We start from the raw sequence: 13,279 nt of genomic DNA on the forward strand, positions 1-13,279 counted from the left end.
GTTTTCCATTTATGAGTTATTTTTTTTAGCTTTTTTATATTATTATTGGATCTTATATTTCCGAGATATTTTTTGTGTGATACAACTCACACCCATTTATACTCTCAGATACACACACTCTGGATAAGTATTCATGAATCGAATTTGATCTGCATATCAGCGATAATTATTTAAATTTGATTTGAAAATTGTAGATATAGATCTGATCTACACACTAATAAGGGTCCATTTGAGAAATTTTAGAAGTAACTTTTTTTAATTTTTGACTTATGAAAAATAGTAGTATTAATGTCTGGTATAATTTTTAAAATCAAATTGTAACTTTCTAAAAAGCTATTTAAGAACTTATAGAGAAGTTAAAAGAAATGACTTCTTTCATAATATTTCTATTTTTCATCATATTTCTATAAAATAAGCACTTTTAGAATTAAAAATCCAAACACAAAATAACTTATTTATAAGTTACTTTTTAACAGAATTATTTATTGTTTAAGTTATTTTATCAAAAGAATGTTAATTAAGTTGGTTACTCAAATTGGACCTAAATTGGATTGCGAATTTTGTGTAAGTATTCGCATATCCATGTATTTGCAAAAATAAAGAAATAAATAAGTAAATATTTTTTTGTTTTATTTCAACTAATAATTATCATATATGTTGTATTATTTAATTTATTATTTAAAAAAATATATATTTAATATTATTTTAAAAGTAAACATATTTAAATAAATTTTTAAGAATATTTGTATTTTACAGATATATTCGATATCCGATCAGATCTGCAAATGTACGGATCAGATCCATATTTAAAAATCACGGATATTAAATTTAATCCAATAATTTTAATGCAGATCGAATCAAAATTTTAATTATATTAATCTGATCTACATTCACTCCTAAATCATTTTCTATTGAGAGTTTATCCACGGTCTCTAACGAGACTTAAATTCAATTTTAAATATAATTTAAATTTGTGATGGATTAGTCCTTTTAACTTATCGAATTAATTCAGCGATACTATGGAGTATATGGACAACCAAAAAGAAAAGTGCATGATGATGAAACTACTCACCTAAAACCTTAGCTGTTGGATTTTCTTTTTGGGACAGTTAGCTGTTGGAGTTCAATGATCTACACGTTGAATCTTTTGTTTTTCGGTCTCGATCCAGCTAACACTTTGGGCTAAATTGCAAACCAGATTGTACCTTCTGTGGAGTTCAATGGGCCGGATGTACTTTTCTCAATTCTACCCAACCTTAACAAAAACATATCTTCAAAATGCTTTTAACATCAGAGTTCATTGGGTAGATAAAAATTTTCGAACACAAACTTTTAGCTTATAGGATAATAGGACAAGATACTGAAAATAAAATACAAAAAATAAATATAAAATTTTGTAATTTTATATTTTATTTAATAATAAATTATAATAAATTATAAAAATTTAATTTTTTTTATTTTTTTATTTAAAAAATTCAAGATAAAAATATAATAATAAAAAATATAATTACAAAAATTAATAAAAATAATAAAAAAAATAAAAAAATAAGTTTATTATTTTTGTGTTCTTTCTGTTAGGATGAACACAAAAATACTAATTCAATGTTTTTGAATACAATATCTTTATTCATATTTTATCTATCAAATACGATTTTGTATTTTTGTATTTCTGTTTCAGTATTTCATCTCTATAAACAAATAATAGAGCCTTACAAATTTTACAATTTTTTGCTAAATACTACAAATTTTTTAAAGTAACACTACAAGTTAAATGATTAACTTGCAAATATGGCCATATGACTTCCCATATGGGGCCATGTGAATTCAGTCTCCCTAACTCTGATCTAAGGGGGTTGTGTAAGGTTACATGATCTGTGTTAAAAATGAATAAGAGGTTTTGTGAAATAATCACAAAGAGTGTACTTATAAATTTGGTATTTTACTTATAATATTACTTGAAATGATTAAATTACTCTGTTTTGTATGGTCCTCTGTGAAAACTTTTACAGGCCAGATTATGTAAAAATGTTTACTTTATTAATGGTTATAATTTCATCAAATTTTTAATTAAATTTTTATAATTTAAAAATTTGTAATTAAGTCTATATATTAGATAAATTATAATGACCTAATTAAAATAAAATAAAATTATAGGCATTAAGAAAGTAATTAAACTTAAAAAATTTTGATCTAAATATTTAAAATAATATAACTTAGTAAACACCTGGATAGAAACTAAATAATATAAATAAATAAATAAATAACCACTTGTAAATTATAAATTGATCACTAATTGTTTAATTTATTTAAGAGAAGAAGTTATATTTTCTTGCGACTATAAACACTTAACCATGGACTCATCAAATTCTTGTTTTATTATTTACATGGAATTATACAATGACGTCATTTTTTTGGGGCTTTTTTTTATATATACAACCATCTGTCTTCACATACTTATATCATTTTTTAAGTTAGGAACTTATATTAGTTATATACTTGTTCATTCAATATAATTTTAGTTCTTGACTTGTCGGATTGAAAGATACTTGTTTATTCAAAATAGCTTTAGTGATTGACTTGTCGGATCGAGAGATACCGTTTAGAAACAAAAAATAGATTCTATGGATTAACAAATCTCACCGTTACTGTAATTGATAACCATTAGTATTGATCAACAGAGTTTTAATTAGTGCATTTCTTCTATCACTTCCATGCCATTAATGATTTGCGGCTATTTATGATTAGAATGCAAAATATAGTTAAGAAGTTGGGGGGGGGGGGGGGGGGTTGGGTTGTAGGGTATTGCCTTAGCTAGTTTTAATCATGGATAGCGAAGTATTATTTTATTATTAGAAATAATTAGCTCCAGATTATTAAATAACCGATCAGAGGATTAGTGGTCGTTGTATTTATTTAATAATGATGGATATTTTTTTTAAATACTTGAAAACAATGAGAATTTATTATTTTTTGTTATTAATATTTAAAAGTATAGATTAAAATATTTTATTAAATTATTAAATTAAATGAATTAAATTGATAGTTAAAAGTGATCAATAATAAAAAAAATAAATTCTAATATTTTTTTATATTTTTTTTAAAATAAAGTATTATTTTAATTTTTAATATTTAAAAATTCTAATTTAATCTATAACGTTATGAACGTTTTATTTTAATTTCAAAATGTTTTAAATTTTTAAACAAGTTTAATATTGTCTCACCGTTAAATTTAATACAAATAATTCACATATTGAAAAATTAATAATTATTGATTAAACTAAAATTGATCAACCAATAATTGCCAATATAAAAACTATTTTTATTCTAGAGCGTTATAATTTATTGCTAGGATTTGAAATTTCGTATAAGAAGTAAATCGAAAAAAAAATTATTATAAAAAAATTATTTTAATTATATTCATCTAACTTATGAAAAAAAATATAATTTAATTAATAATAATTATAATATTCACATCATTCATTGTATTAACTATTTATATTATATTTAAATATAGGATAATACTTTCGTAAAAAAAAAATAGGATAATATTAAATTTGTGTAAAAAATTTTTAAAATAAAAATAAAATGTTTAAAATATTAAAGAATAAATTAAAATTTAGTCAAAATTTTAAGGTTTAAAATAATATTTTATTTTTATCAAAATAAAGGATAACCCTGTAATTAGACGACGCAAGGGAATAGACTTGAACAAATACATAGTAGTGCAACAATCAAGCATGTAATAATATATTGTGTATGTGTGTGACCGTACTGATATACATTTTTTGCGCGAATATATTATATTATTTTTCATTTATGCAATCCACCTATACCACAATAATGTATTTGGTACGAAGCAAAAATGGTCAACGTTTGAATTTTGATATATTAACGTACAAAATATTTTATATAATTATCTAATTATATTTATTTTTTTAAATAATTATATATTTATATAATTAATATAAAAAATAATTATTTTAACTTACATAATATTATAAAATTAAATACATATATAAAAATATTTTATATTAATAATATATTAAATTAAATTAAATTAAAGACAAAAATTAAATATAAAGTTATATTAATTACAAAATATATATTACTAAGGAAATACATAATAAAGTAAATAAATGGTTTCACTAACATAATCCGAAATCAAGATTCCATACTTAGAATATAGTACATATTTCTAGCTCCAAATTTTTGCATTCCATACCAAGATAATTAAATTCCTCCAAACTCCAAGACACTAGTTTTGCATCACATACATACATAAATACATAGTAGTGCAACAATCAAGCATGTAATAATATAGATGATAGAGATAAATAGAATGCACTTGCTAGCTTAGGTTGTTGAATTTAATTTGCCCTTAATTATGTGACAAGAGATATGCCTTGAAGAAGCATTGAATCAGCTAAAATTTTGTTAGCAGCTTCTGAAGGATGAACACCATCCCAAAACACATACTGAGTTGCATTAGAGCAAGTTCTTGTTGATTTTGGATTGCACAAGAACACTCTTATTCTTTCACTCCCTCTACCACAGCAACCTTTTCTTGCCTCCACAAAACCTATATATATCAACATCATAATAACAAAGCTTACTTCATAATCAATAAATACTATCATTATTTAACTTTTACCAAACATTTCATAATGTTGAATTAAATTATAATAATGTTTGAAAGCCAATGAAAAATTATTAGTTCAAATAGTTCAAAATTAATATTTATTAATTATTGTTAAAATAATTATATAATTTTAGATATAATAAATATATAATATAGATATTATATACAAAAATTTATAAATATTAAATTAAATAAAATTTTAATTATTGTGTCCCTAATATTATTATAAATTTATGCAAAAACCGCTTATCCAAGTTTGAATTTGTTCACTAAAAAATACTTTTCATTTTGATTTTGGTATGTACTTGTAATTTTTTTTTCATTTTCCGGTTTAGGTTACAAATATTTAATGCACACATCATCATCATCATCATCATCATAATAATAATAATAATAATAATAATAATAATAATAAATAAATAAATAAATAAAACTTTTTAAATGTTTAGAATAATTAAAAAAATATAATAACTAAAGCTAAATCTAATTTAAGGCGCTATTTAATTAATTAGAGAGTATGTATATATTATATATGTTTACCAAATTTTGATGGAGACTGAACAAGGTCATAGAGAGGCTTGAAGATATCAAAGACAACAATCTTAAGACCAGGAAGTTGTTTTTGAAGATATAAGGCAGATGAGTTGAGTTTGTTGTTGAATGTTTGAGCATCATGATTGATGCTTGAGACACATCCGCCATTAATATTGTGATCATGGGAACTAAATAAAGTTCTTGTAGCAGGTAGACAACCCAATGGTGGGAGTGAAACCACTCCAATTCTCCTCGCTCCTAATCCATACAAATCCTGTATGTGTTCCAAAAACAAATATATTATGCTTTAATATATTCCTAGAGTCATGTTGTTCTCTAATAATATATGACCAGTTGACCACTTCATGATAAAAATGATTTTAAAATATGGTACTTATTACTCGCTATTTATATAAAGATGTCTTTATAAAAAAAGATAATTAAAAATTATTAAATATTTTAGCAGTATATTATTTGACTAAACTATTTAATAATGAACGTAATGTATGTTTACATATTAACTATTATTTTTATTTATATAAAAATATATTTATGTATGTAATTACTTTAAAATGTTCACTTACTAAATAACAATAAGTTATTATTTTCTTTTCTTTTTTGTCAATTATATGCGTGTTGTCCACTTAGCCAAAAAGTTAAAACTTGTTAGCTAGAAAAATATACGAATAATTATACATTTAGTATGTGTAAATTGTCATAGCATTTTTTCTTTATTATTTTAGGAAAATAAGGACAACAATTTTTTTGATGTTAGAGCAATTTTTTGTTAGAGATATAACTAATTATGTTATTTTTTTATTAGTTAAAACTTTTGAGATGAGTGATTTCATGATATAATATTAGAATTTCATGTGTGAAGATTATAGAATTTAATTTTTGGTGAATTTCAGAAATAAAAAAATATATACAAAAATTAAATAAATTTAAAAAAACATTTATTTAAAAATATTAAAAATATAATCATTATACTACCATTTATTATTTTAAATTTTTAAAATGAATAATTTCATGACGTTTTTTTTTTCTTTCTAAATTTAAAGTGAAAATTTTGTATAGACTTTTTCAGGAGATAACAATAATTGAATCTTATATTTTTTGGTCATATCAAAACTCCACTAACATATCATAAAGCTACTTATTTTAAATATTTAAACTATTAGGTAGAAGTTCATAAATAATACAATGCATCTGATGTGACACGTCATTCATTCTTCCTTAATTGAAGTGTTATTAATTTTATTTGAAGTTTAAAGATCTACAAAGAACAATTATTTAAGTGTTTCTACCATAAAAAAAATTACCTTAATGAAGGTTTCAAATGCAGCAACAAGGTAGGAGGAGTACTTATCAGGAGTGAAGGTGGTTTTGTTGAGCTTAGGATTGATGTAATAATTATGAACAAAATCACCACTTCCAGTAGCTAATATGTACAAAGCATCATTGATAATTGATGCTGATTTGTTACTTCCAACTACACGTGCCAGTTTCCTTTGGTATTCCTTGTAATAATTTAACTGTTGTGACAAAGGGATAGCGTGCTACCAATAAAAAAAAAATAGAACAAACAATTATTTATATATATTTCAAATAAAACTAAAATTAATTAAAAAAAATTAAAATGCTTACATGCAAAATAGCAGTGTTGTCATCATAACCAGAAGCAGCTGAAGCAAAGTTAACTCCTCTAAGGAGATTCTTCCCTGATGCTCGTGGACTAAGGTATGGATGTGCAGAATTCTTAAATCCCAGTGTTTCAGCTGCATGCAAATTAAAGTAGTAAACTTTCTTTGGGGCAATGTTTTTCTATGAATTCACTGTTTTAATAAATGTATAAATATTAACTGCTTGTTACATAGTTAAGATAAATTTTTTGAATAATTAGAATTACAAAATTTATTTTCAGTTTCGGCAGAAAGCTAAAATATGTTTTTATCACTTTTTTAATTGTATGGAAAAAATCAAGCTTGGTAATCATCAGTAATCACTTTTTCAAAGGCTAATACCAAAAAAAAGGTTAATTTTCATGCCCTCACTGCGTCAAAGAGTTTTACATACATATTACTAAAAATAATTAATTTTTAAATTTATTACTTAAAAGTAATCTAAATACATAAAAATGAATAAATGATGTCAATATACAAAAAAATATGTTAACTTTCATTTGATTAAGAGAGATACAAATACGATGGCAAATACCATGACAAATATGGCGATAATTGAAGTTACAACTTTATGAAGTAGAGTTTTCTTTTCTTTGAGAGGAGTTTAAGAACAGTTTTAAACGAAACTATCCTTTTATTTAAATAGTTCTTTTGTTTTTCTTTTTTTTATTTAGCTTATTTAAGTCACTACAAAAAAAATACACAAAAACATACTAAATAATAGAAACTCAAATAGATATTGTTAGTTAATTTACAAGCTAAAACAATTTATAAATGTGAACTAAAAAAAAAAATAAATAAATAAATAATATTTTTGGGAGTAAATGTATGAGTTTGGCATCAACAATTTAAGTCTCAAATTCTAATAAATTCTAATTTTAACCATTTATGTATAGTCCATAAGTTTAAAACCTCATAAATAACTTGTTAGATTGTGATACCAAAGTGGTAGATTATTTATTATGTATGAATAAAGTTCCAGTAATAATAATAATAATAATAATAAAAGCTTTATTTGTTGTTAATTCATTCTTACCAGTAACATCAGTAGCTAGTTTGCCATTACAAAACCTGCCATTGGGTTTGTGGTTACCAAAATCTTTGCCATAAGGAAGGTAATCAGCCTTGAAGAGAGTGTTGAGATTCACATTATTTCCAACATCCACCACTGAATCTCCAAATGTTATCACTGCTGGCACTAATGTTGTTGTTGTTGTTGGTGTTTCTTGTGCTTCTCCTTCTCCATACCCACTTGCAAACACAACAAGGACAACATGAATAACTGCTATTTTCATACTATTCATATCCATCTTCAATTTTCTTTCTATGCCTAATAACGTACAATTTCATGATTCAGAACTTATATATATAGCAAATACTGAAAACTGTTGTCCTTGTTACTGAAAATAACATTAATAGTGGAGGGTGGAATAGTTTCCTGCGCAGTATTCAAATTTCAACTAACTTAGGAGGTACTAGAACTAATTTTGAATTATTAGTCGAGTGGTCGGTTTATTAGTCTGTATTTAAATAAGTGTTAGAAATTTATTAAGATTGGGTTTGTTTCTGAAGATAAATCTCTAAGAATAATATATAAAAGACAGGATTTAGTATTCTTATATTCTGTTTGGTGATAAAGTAGAATAAATGATGGAAATCTAATTTATTTTTATTTTTTATTTTAAAAAATTTAAGAAAAAATATAATAATAAAAAATATAATTATAAAAAATTAACAAGAATAATGAAAAAATAAAAAATAAATTGTGTTTTTTTATTAGTATTTTTGTATTTTTTCTGTCAAAATGAATACAATATATATTAATTCAGTGTCTTTAAATACAATATCTCTATTCATGTCTCATCTATTAAATACAATTTTATATCTCTATATCTCTATCTTAGTATCTCTATAAACAAACACAACCTAAATTTTGCCTTTTGTATATATAGTTTATTAATCAACGATAACGTCATAAAGACAATTCAAATTTGTAGCGAATTAGACTTTAGAATGTTTTCTTTTCTATGATTATACTTAACTGTTCATGAAATCCATATACTCTTATATTTCGAGCGTAAATCATTTTAATTATTTTACGATTTGTATACACTCAATTTGACATATGATAAAATTAATTCGTAAAATAGTGGATTTCAATTGCATAGGTGTTAAATTTTATAAGAAAATGTTGTGTGACCAATTATTTCAAATTCAAGTTCAAGGAAATATCTTTAATTGTTTTCTTTTTTTTTTTTCCTTCACACGCGCGTCCTTAACATCTTTATTCTTCACTTTCTCTTCTGTGGTTCCTCCTTCTTTCTCCAATTCTCTTTTTATTTTTTTTCAGTTTTATTTTCTTTCTCTTATTTTCATTTTTTTCTACCTCTAAAAATATGAACAAAAACAAGAAGAGGGTAAAGAAAAAATGAAAGAAGTAGTAAGATCAACAAAATAAAAGGGAAAAACGTAGGAGTACAAGAAAAAGAATTGTGTTTGTATAACAAAAGAAAAAGTATGGGGAGATAATGTAATTGGTGTATAATATGTACAATAGAAATATTTTTAATTTCAAATTCAACCTAAACAAATAGCTTATTATACACATTGTACAAATATTTCATTGACTCCCTAACGAGATTCATAACAAAAAGTTGTGTTTGTAGTAATTTTTTAATGTTTTATTCTGTCTAATAACTATTTTATATTTCACTTTATAAATTTATATGTTTTGTTACTGAAATTTCTATATTTTTTATTTTTTTATTTTAGGGTAAACTTTTATAAAAAGGATTTTAAAAAAAGTGCAATTTTAAAAAAAGCACAAAATATGTGAATAAAAAAACTATATATATATATATATATTTTGTTTCGAAAATTATTTGAAACGTTGATTTGGGTCTGAACATGAGGTCTAAGTCCCTTCGTTTGGCAGCGTCCAATTTGATGTGCCGAGGTGCCACCTGTACAAATTTCTCGTGAGGAGGTGGGTGGTACATACAAAAAGCTTCGATGTTTAAGTTAGTAAAAAATTTAGGCAGATTTTTTAGTAGATTAGAACAGATAATCCCTTTTGTTAAATTAGTTCAATCTTTATTGATGTATAACTGTTTTCTTTATTTTAGGAGTCTGTTAGAATTTTCCTTCTAGATGTATCAGAGGAATTACTGGAGGCAGTTACTTGCTTAGGCAAGTAGAGTTAGACTCCTTGTCACTAGTCAGACATGAGATTAAGGCCTTTTTTAAAAGTTGGACCTTTTATTGAGGCCTCTTTTTAAAGTTGGACTTTTATTGGGTTTGACTTTATATTTTGAGTTAGGATATATATATATATATATATATATATATATATATATATTAGATTTTTTTGTTTATAAAATAAAATAATTAATTATTTTTTCAGAAAAGATTTTTTAGATTTATTTTCAAGGATATGATTTTTTTTTGGAATAACAGCAAGTTCGTCGCACTCCCAACGAACTCTATGATGAATTCGGAAATAAAAGCAAGCCTATTGGAGAAAAAGATCAAGTAGCCACAATTTTTCTGTTTACTTTCTTTCTCACTATTAACATTGCCGCTACGATGTCAGAAAATCCATTGTTATTCATTCATTACGATGGTGAAATAGTGTATGATGAAGATGGTTCAATTGTCTTTAGATCGGGCCAATCGATAATTACCTATATGACACCGGAAGTCAGTAGCTTAACAATTTTGAAGAATATGATATTGCATTCTGTCGGACAGCAGGAATCTAAAAAGGTGAAAAAAATTTACTACAGATATCCGACCGAGTTAGATGGCAGTTTGTTTTATAAAAGGTATATTACAGTTGTGTTGTCTTTATCTCTGTTACTAGTATATTTATCAGACCATCGTTGTGAGCGATATTTCTATTGTTTTGAATTAGGTATTAGTTGCACAATGACGAGGACGTATGGCTTATAAGGTCGTGGCATAACCGATGGACCAATATTCATCTATTGGAATTATACGTATTTCTTGTTGTCTTTGGTGGCCGAGGATCATCTGCAGATAGTGTCGATGATAGTCCGAACCCCAGGACAACCGGCCACACGCATTAAGGTCCTTTAGCAGGGAAAGCCATCTGATATGCACCCGAGAGTCAGATGCATCTGGGAAGAGGATACCCCCTATCAACTGCATGATGTATCATTTCGTGTATCTCATTAGGCGCTCCTCTGTGACATCTTGCTCCAGCTCTCTACAAATCGTGTTGTAGAACCAAGTGAGCTTGACAGTCTACTTCGTCTGTGACTATCTGTCCTCTGGACCGGAAACAACACCCAAAATTTGCTCACATAATTTCTCAATGGTCCGTCCCTGATGATGCTGCTTCCACCCACATATGTATCCACTCACAGGATCACCGTCAATTTTGAGTTCTAACTGATAGGCTACGTTCTGCAGGGTGATAGTCATCTCCTCGCACGATAAATGAAATGTATAGGACTCAAGCCTCCATCTCTCTATCAACGCCGAGGCAAGCGACCAGTCGTGATTGAACTCGACCATATAGGCCATGTACTCGAGCCCGCCGGCTCATCTCAGATATGGCCTAACCTGCTCCGGCGGCCGTGTCATCAGATTTCGTCTGGTGCGCAAGATGTGAGGCGCCCACCAAATGAAAAAAAAATAAATAAAAAAAGGTACTGTGAAAAAATATAATAGTAAGTTCACTTTTCATTCAATACAATAAAATATAAAAAAAAGCTAAAAATCATACCACTCAATCAAGCCTCCTAGCAATGTGCTCAACGTGATCCAATCTATACATCTCATACTCATAACCAAATAGCTGCTGCTCCATTGAAACACAATCTAGTAAAATAAAATCACACACTAGATTACTAAAAAAAATTAACTAAATAAAAAATAGCTTATAACCCTACTAATTTTAAGTTTACCTTATTTAACTGACGTTGTCATGTAACTAATTAATTAATTTATAACTAACTCAACTCTAAATTTTGTTGCTCACATTTTTTTTCTTATCTAAGTTAACCTAATTAATTATTCCACTAATTACCTTCTAATCACAACGCAAGCTAATAACTCTGACTGAATTAACTAATAATATACTTTCTTATATTCATTAACATGTTTATAGCCAATAAATAGTAACTATACTAAAAAACGATAACATCAAATTATCTACCTAACATAACAACACTTAAAAGTACGTCTAACTAACATGTAAATAGTAAATCTGTTATCTAACCAACAAACAATCTATACTTAACAATTTCATCTAACATGTAAACAGTAAACCAAATAATTCTAATTAAGATAAAGAAATAGATTATTAATTACTAACCTGGAATTGAGAAAATCGCCCACACTAAACTTCACAGATGTCGAAAAAACAAAAAGAAATAACAGAACAGATTTGGAAGGGAGAATAGAGGAAGAAAGAGACAAACCAAAATGGTCCCACCAGTTTAAATAGTATGCCGAACTTATCATAGAGTTTGTCAGGGGTGCGGCGAATTCTATATAATTTATAGAATTCGCCGGGAGTGTGACGAACTCTATAATTTATATAGAGTTTGACGCAGGTGCGTCAAACTCTATATAAATTATAGAGTTCGCCGGAGTGCGACAAATTTACTGTTATTTTTAGAAAAAAAAATCGTTTACTTAAAAATAAACTGAAAAATTTTTCCTAAAAAAATTAATTAATTATTTTATTTTATAAACGAAAAGAATCCTATATATATTATCTCAATTTTCTCTTTATATACATGTATAAGTTATTATTATTATGTAATTTTGCGATACTTATCTTATTAAGTTAGATATCTTTATCACTATTTATAGCATTACTTAAAAGTTATTTATTAAGTGGTTTTATTATTGTTAATTATATTTTAAGTTGTTGCAATCTCAAATATAACTTTTTCTAATCATTCAGTAATTTTCACTTCACAAAAATAGATCCTCTTAATAATTTTTTTAATTAAAAAAATAAAAATATAATTTTTAATTATTTAATATTTTTTATATAATTTTTTATCTCATTTATAATATTAATAGTAAAAGATTATATTTTACTTTCTCGTATAAAAAAAATTGAAAAAATCAATTTCCTAAGTGACTGGTGAAGAGCTAGGCGAATATAGTAATATGTCTAGTCTCTTATACTTTTTAATTTTAGTGTTGTAATTTTAATGATATTTTTTAATAATATAAAAATTTGACATTTTTTTGTAGATATTACAAATCTAAAAATGAGATTTGTGGTTTTTAAACATGTAAATTTGCTGGTCATATTTGTTTTTTATTAATGAAAAAATTTTAGATATATAAATTTAACTTTTTAATTTATATTTTAATATTAAATCTTTTTTTAAATATGTTAATCTGACCCTTTAATTTATTTTACAACAAAAAAAATTAT

The 13,279-nt window shown here is 25.4% G+C and overlaps 1 protein-coding gene across 1 annotated transcript; it reads right to left on the reverse strand.

Moving 5' to 3' along the window:
• Positions 1-4,070: 4,070 nt before the first annotated feature.
• On the reverse strand, positions 4,071-8,356 carry LOC112709981 (GDSL esterase/lipase APG). Its single transcript, XM_025762019.3, has 5 exons — positions 7,892-8,356; positions 6,821-6,951; positions 6,496-6,732; positions 5,180-5,447; positions 4,071-4,579 (listed from the first exon to the last, which is right to left on the reverse strand). The coding sequence occupies exons 1-5, from the start codon at positions 8,163-8,165 to the stop codon at positions 4,383-4,385; spliced, it is 1,107 nt and encodes a 368-aa protein (XP_025617804.1). The 5' UTR covers positions 8,166-8,356; the 3' UTR covers positions 4,071-4,382.
• Between the last annotated feature and the right edge of the window lie 4,923 nt (positions 8,357-13,279).

Source organism: Arachis hypogaea, chromosome 9 (genome assembly GCF_003086295.3).
Source record: "Arachis hypogaea cultivar Tifrunner chromosome 9, arahy.Tifrunner.gnm2.J5K5, whole genome shotgun sequence".
Taxonomy (NCBI): domain Eukaryota; kingdom Viridiplantae; phylum Streptophyta; class Magnoliopsida; order Fabales; family Fabaceae; genus Arachis; species Arachis hypogaea.

Bases quoted from the DNA above. Each gene is read 5' to 3' on its own strand.
- LOC112709981 (XM_025762019.3), bottom strand. From the start codon at position 8,165: ATGGATATGAATAGTATGAAAATAGCAGTTATTCATGTTGTCCTTGTT. The intron at 6,733-6,820 runs GTAAGCATTTTA...TTTTATTGGTAG, and splicing joins ACAACACTGCTATTTTGCAT to CACGCTATCCCTTTGTCACA. The intron at 5,448-6,495 runs GTAATTTTTTTT...GAACACATACAG, and splicing joins CATTTGAAACCTTCATTAAG to GATTTGTATGGATTAGGAGC.